This window comes from Sander lucioperca, chromosome 2, assembly GCF_008315115.2.
Source record: "Sander lucioperca isolate FBNREF2018 chromosome 2, SLUC_FBN_1.2, whole genome shotgun sequence".
Taxonomy (NCBI): domain Eukaryota; kingdom Metazoa; phylum Chordata; class Actinopteri; order Perciformes; family Percidae; genus Sander; species Sander lucioperca.
In genome coordinates this window covers 40,595,157-40,602,218 of record NC_050174.1, presented here as the reverse complement: position 1 = coordinate 40,602,218, position 7,062 = coordinate 40,595,157, and the positions used below count along the sequence as shown (strand labels likewise).

The window sequence follows — 7,062 nt, the reverse complement described above, 5'->3', positions numbered from 1 at the left end:
AGTACATAGCAAGCTTCCGCATTTTACCTCTTAACTGTACCTTGACGTCACTCGCCATCATTCGCAATAATTTGGGAATGAGCCAGCTGGCTAAGTATTTAAACGGTCTGCCTCGCAGTTCGTCATTGGACAGTCTGAAGAGCCGCAATGCATTTTGGGGAGGTTGAGTTTGTCTAGCGATAACAAGAGAAAGTTACCTTTTGTCAGTTCCAAATGTCAAACTGTACCTCACAGAGATATAAGTACAAAAACACACACACACACACACACACACTATCTCTCCTCCACAGCTCTTGTTAGCCCTCTAGTGGAAACAATTTTTTTTGTTTTACGTTTATCTGTGTGAATGTTATTCTGTATTTAGTTAAATCATTTTGGATGAAGTAGTAAGTCATTTTATAATTGGCTGATGTGTGTTTATCTGCTAATTAACTGGAATGCTCCTGATTACTATGACTTTTTATGATTATTTTATGATGTACTATATTATGACTTTTTTATGATTTTTTATGAATTACTATACTATGACATTTGTATGACATTTTTATGACATAGTATACTATGTCTTTTTATGACATATTTGTTGACGTACTATACTATGACTTTTTTATGATTTTTTATGAAATACTATACTATGACTTTTGATGACATTTTTATGAAATACTATACATTTTTTTTCAATTATGTTTTTATTACATACTATACTATAACTGTGACATTTTTATGACAAAATATATCATGACATTTTTATGACACACCATACTATGATTTTTTTATTACATTTTATACTATGACTTTTTGCCCTTTTAATGACATACTATGACTTTTATGACAAAACCTCATTTTTTTTCTTTAAACGTGCAAATGACCAACTTCAGTTGTTTTGATCTCCTGACTTGAAGTCCGATGAAGACCTGCAAAGTTCAGGAGAACCGTCTTTTTGATGACTCCTGTTCCTATATGTTGTAATGCACCTGAACTGACACCAGAGGGCGCTACTCAATCAGTAATCATTATAAAACTCAGACAATGAGGGGTTAAGGTAGTACAGTATTGTTGCTTTAATTTACAGATGATGTGCTTTAATGTGCAGAAAGAGATCTCACGATGAAGGGTAAATAAGTTGAAACTAATTTGACTGATTGAACCTGAAACTAAAAGCCGGTTCAGTATGAACAATACAAGGCCTTGTTTTTTTTGTGGAAATTTAGCCTGATTCCATACTATGTACTAACTGTTACATTATTTACAATAAACGTCTATTCATGGTATGGTATTTTTGCAGATACCCTTCAGAAGTTTGAACGAACAGGAAATAATAAAAGAAAAGTGAGGTCAGATGGACAATGATCGCATCATGATTTTGTAAAACTGCCAGCAATTAAACTCAAATTTCCTCTATTTCCTTTAGTGTCAATCAGCAGCACACACTCACTCACTGACATATTTGAGTTGACCTAATTTTGAAACTTTGTCAGTAAGAACCCACAAAATACTCAAACTCAGTATTGTAGTATGCCGCAAACTTTCCTGAAGCCTAAGTTGATTTCGCCAAATATCTTGTTTTGTCTAATCAACAGGCTTAAAATGTAAATTAAGAGGTTAGAACTAGCGATTGTTTGGCGGAAAAATTACTTTATTAAAATAGTAGATTGACTAATCGTTTCAGCTCTATATGGCATATCAATTTATCATACTGCAACAAAATATCTAGCAGTTTATATGACTTACTGTACATGGTGACATTCAAATTTAAAGTATCATTCAAAAAAGCAGCACACCCTCACTGTTTGACAATTCTGTTTATTTTCAATATACATTTCATTTGAAAAATATAAATTCTAAAATAATTCATTTCACCGGTTTCTAAAAAGTTAATCAAAGCAAACGTATCAGTATTTATTCCGTATGCTAAAATTAACATCAAGTTTTTCATTTGACGTAGACATAGTGACCCAGTACACTTTAAACTAACAACTCCCCACATATATGTCTCAGACATTAAGTCACAATTGTTCCCCTCGCTGCTGTTGACTAAAAACACTGATGTGGAGTATAAATTACGTTGTTATTTCGGCTGATGAACTGAAACAAACTAAACACAATGAACCGTGAAGGTACAAAGTCACTTGTTACATTTTGGTTTGAGCCGACGTGCCTTTTATGTATGTACATGATTTACAGAGCAGGAAGGCGGCTCATTAATCACACAGTTACATTTTCTGTCTATAGTGGTAATGAAGACAGAGCGGACTTCCATATAAGAGTTAAACATCCAAGTGAGAATGTGCTTCAGGGAGTCCTTTAGAGATAAAGTGGGGATACTGTAATGATGAACAGTGCTTTAGTAGATAGTACTGGCCAAAAAAAAGTCATGTCAGATCTGAGAGGGTTTGATTCTTTCTGGATGGGACTGTGGACTCACTGGGCACTCTGTAGGAATACAGTGAATAGTTTGTGCATCATTTTAACAGATTGAGATTAAGTTCTAAAAACAACTGTGGTATGTTTGGAGTCTTTCTTAACATAACGCTCACATGCCAAATGTGCACTGAGAGTTTCTGTTCACTGTACTCATCCCTTGTCTCCATACTGGCCAACAATACCTTTCTAATGCAACTACACTGTCAAAACATGGGAGATAAAATGTACAATCCTGTGCAAAAGTGTATTTTAAAGTTAGCTAGTGAGGCTTTAGAGACAAATCAAGTGGGTATCCTCCAAAAGAATGGACTTTTTGTTTTTTTAAATGTGTGTCAATCTTGCAAGAACCAATTGCAGTTGTTTTGTTTATCTCTTCAAGCATATAGTTTAGAGGAGAATAAAACAACTACGTAAAAAACTCTGTAAGCAGGTTTACCATTCTGAAGTACCACAGGGACTTGAAATAGAAATACGATGATGGAAACACGTACTATAGCTTGGAAAATGAACTACTACAGCGTTCGCCAATATAGTAGCAAAGTGAGAAAACAACTGTCCAATAGGAGCTAGGGATAGCTGCAAACTTCAGGCTTGCAGGAGACAACTAACCTCATTGTATCTGTATGTGTGAATATAACCTAACTATGGATTTCTCTATGGTTTCTCCCCTGTATCTCAGTTTAGTTGCTCTACCTTCGTAGATGATGTCACCATAGACCTATATACATAATGCGGCGTCTATGTATATATGTCTATGGATGTCAAAGCCTGTACAGGAAGAATTATAACAGCAACCAATAACTTCCTTATGTACATACAGTACTGCATGTGAGTACAGTATTGAGATACTTGAAAAAATTCAAACCCATCCTTTAATATGTTAAATAAAAAAAAGATATGTGTGATCCCATTTTCAGATCAGATAATTCCAACAGCATCTGAGACAAAAATAAATAAACTTGCTGCATGGAGTTTACATGGATATGATTCCCTCGTCACGTTGTTACAATAATAAATCAGTCTGGATCCATCTCTTATAAGCCACTTCGGTAAAGTAGTTTGTGCAGCACAAGCGATTATATGATATGCATTCCTAGTTAGAGTTTACGTTTGGCTGAGGACAATCGGATGATTACTGAATGTATCGCAGAACTGTTTTCTACCCACAAAGAAAGAATGAAGTGAAGGTCATAAGAAAAAGTTACTGACATACACACAAAACGATCATTAAATAAAAAAGAGAAGAAAAACAAAAAAGATTGAACTTAAAAGAGTAACAAAAGCTTTGAAGTGAACACTTGAAAGATTCAGAACATTAGAAAGAGAAGGTGAAGCAATCAAAACTGCATCAAAAAGTGAAAATAAAAATATTTACCTGACCTGCACATACACATATACATTATTAATCAACTGTTAATTAACTTCAAATAATCTCTATTTGCACATATTTCCTTCACGAGCTATAATAGTGAATCTTCTGAATTTCATATCTACAAAAGGACAGAGAAAATATCAAAACTTCATGCTGCGTCAAAAATCAACATGTTGCATTTGTTCATAGTAAGCTTTTAATCTAAAACAAGAGGTAGAACTATAAAAAAAAAATTCTGCCACAGAAAAATGTTATTAAATCAATTTATATAAAAATTCAGACACATATTTATATATATATTTATATAAAAAGAGCGAGGAGGGCATTTCATGCGTGGTCAGAGAGAGCTGCAGCATTTACTGTTGATATGTGGGAAGAGTTGCATAGAAGGATAGTAAGGAGTGACATTTATCAGTTTACTGTGGAGCTGTGAGGAAAACACCAAGAGAAGATAGTGAGGAAAGAAATGGTTTTAAAATGACTTAATTAGTAAAATTAAGTGTCTCGTCTTAAGACCATGCACCACATACTTAGAGCAAAGTGCTGAAATCATTGTTTTTAAAGGAAAGTAAAAGTTATCTCGCGGGTGCTGCAGGAGTTGCCTGTCAGGAGTCGCGGTGGTTGGGTGCTCTACAGAGACGTTTCAGATCCTCTGCTCTTCCAGTAGAACGTATTATCATCGTCTGGGTCCATGTCTATTGTAATCTGAGGCACAGACTTCAGCGGACTCATCTCATGGCTGAAACACAAATACATTTCATTGTTAGGAGGACACATGCTGGGATGTAATGTTAAAGACATAGTTTGACATTTTGGGAAATAACTTATTCGCTCCCCTGGGCAAAATATACATGAAAAGATTATGAAATAGATACTCTTGTGTTTTTACACTAAATGTGTAGCTGGAGCCAGCAAAGAATCGTTATATTTCATTTCATCGTTTGTTTAATCAGTACAAAAAAAGTTTGAAAACGGCAATTGATAGTTTTACAAGCAGTTATGTGCCAGACTTTGACCAGTTGCCAGCTAGCGGAGACTACAGAAAGTCACTGCTCCCAGGCCAAGAAATAGTCGGGTCCATAACTCCCTGTAAAACCACAACATGTTGTCAGACTTCAGTTTTTGCTCAGGCTATACCTGTCACTGTAAAAAGCTACACAAACAAGATATGTGTTATTTAATAGCTTAATAGCTTGTGCTACAAGCTATTTACTGTAGTGTACAGACATGAGAGGGGTTAAGGGCTAAACTTAAAAAGGACGAATTTCCTCAATGCCATGGACAAACATCTTTTTGACCATTTTTTTGATCAAAGAGTCCAACTGGAAATGTCAAAATAGTTTAAATTTAGACTTTAAGACATAAATTATTTATTCTGTTTTATATATATTCATGGAGCTCTATTTATTACCCTGTTTTTATCTGTGTTGTTTTTCAAAAGGAGCCATGCTCGTAATTTCGTTCATGCTTTACATTTCTGTGTTTTGCTAAATGACAATAAAAGGAGTCTTGAATCTTGAATTATTTAAGACTTTACATTAACACATATTGTCATTCTCCTCGCCAAACTGGTACAAAATCTCAAATTTCTATAAAGAAACAACAAAGCCAGCTTCCCTTTAACTTGTAGGAAAAGTATAGCCAATGCAGTCTTTTTATCAGTCCTAGATTACAGTATGGTGGTATAATATACAGATATGGTGCTGCTTCCACTCTAAAACCCTGAAACTTTTTATCTTTCTGCGCTCAGATCCATTACCGGAGATCTCTATGACACTCATCATTGCATTCTGTATAACAAAGTCGAGGCGTGATTAACACCTGTATTTTTTTCATCAGTGATTTTCAAGGTTTATATAAAGGTGTGAAGAGTGAATGAATGAATGAATGAATGAATGAAACGGCTCCTCTGTCTCTTATTGACCGAAGTCCCTAACATTGAACATGTAGCTTGTTGTAGGCTGTTGTGATATTTGAGTACTTTTGCCATGTAGTGTCTGAAATAATATTTTGATATTTTGATGCTTTACAACATGTGTGTTTTAGTCTCCCAAGGCAGAAATACAATCAGCGATCATGGTTTTATGGTTTCTGATGTCATCTGACTCAAAGCAATTTGGTTTGGGGACAGGATTAGTTTTGTGGGGGGAGGGGGGGGGGGGGGGGGAAGCAGCCTAATGTCATCAGTACCAGATTCATTTCATGACCTGTTCAATGTCTTACCAGACCTGAAACGCACCAAAGTTTTTAAAGTAGCATAACTTTTTCTCCTTTTTTTTTGGTTGCATTGCTCTCAATGTACTTGCACAGAAATATACATAACAGTTAAGAACAAGGACAACAAAGCTGGACAAATAAAGGTAGAATAGGCAGGACCAGGGCTTAAAATTGACACCCGCCAATCTGCCAAAGGCGGGTAAAAATTAACTTTGCCGCGTAACATTTTAAAGTTACTAGCCAATTTGGCCGGTGATGAATGAAGCGACGCATCTGTTTGAAATGGCCATCTGCAGAAATGGTGCGACAAGTCAGTGTTTCCAGATCGGCCTGTTATCTGCCAATAACTTTGGGCAGTTTTGTGTGTCTTTGTCTTGGAAATGTAATCTTTATCTGGCAATAGGGCTGCACAATATGAGGAAAATATGCAATATGTGATATCGTTGTTGAATATCACGATAACGATATTACTTGCGATAAATAAACAGATATTAAAGTATACTCAGTTCTGCATTTCTGATGCTTTCAGTATTCTTCTAAAATACAACAAACTGCTTGTTGATTTTGAAACAAACGAAAGGAAATCATTTCTAACATTCTTTTATTGAACAAATTGAACATCGAATTATACATAAAAGGCAGAACAAAAAAAAGGACAGTAACATTTTAAAAAGCAGTTTTCTACTGCTATGTTCTTTCAACTAACAAAAAAAAAAATCTGTGTGTCTATCGCGATATGTCGCAGCCTTTTGCGATACGTATATTGCGCCAGTTGATATCGCGATGACAATAAAAAAATGATATATTGTGCAGCTCTATCTGGCAACACGGCTTGTAGCACTAATCCTACATTTCCCATGAACACAAAGTTGTGATGCGTCTGACAACCGTCAGCTATGTGCCTAGCGTGCGTGGTATTGATTACAAGCTACGCTGAAACGCAGAGGACGAAAAATGTACTAGCCGTGTTGGCTAGTGATCAAAAAAGTTCATTTAAAGCCCATGTTGCAGGGTTTATTTTCTAATGAATTTGTGCAATTTGCTTGGTA

At 35.4% G+C, this 7,062-nt stretch overlaps 1 protein-coding gene across 13 annotated transcripts in view; it reads right to left on the bottom strand.

Moving 5' to 3' along the window:
• Positions 1–1,786: 1,786 nt before the first annotated feature.
• The window catches only part of slc4a4a (solute carrier family 4 member 4a), a 68,907-nt gene continuing 63,631 nt past the window's right edge, over positions 1,787–7,062 (bottom strand). For all 13 annotated transcript variants that reach the window (XM_035997507.1, XM_031305245.2, XM_035997517.1 and 10 more), the window contains one exon: positions 1,787–4,535. Coding sequence is in view for 8 of the 13 variants with exons in the window: in XM_031305245.2 (XP_031161105.1) it covers positions 4,427–4,535 (109 nt within the window). In the remaining 5 variants the exon portion in view is untranslated. The remainder of the gene's footprint in view (positions 4,536–7,062) is intronic.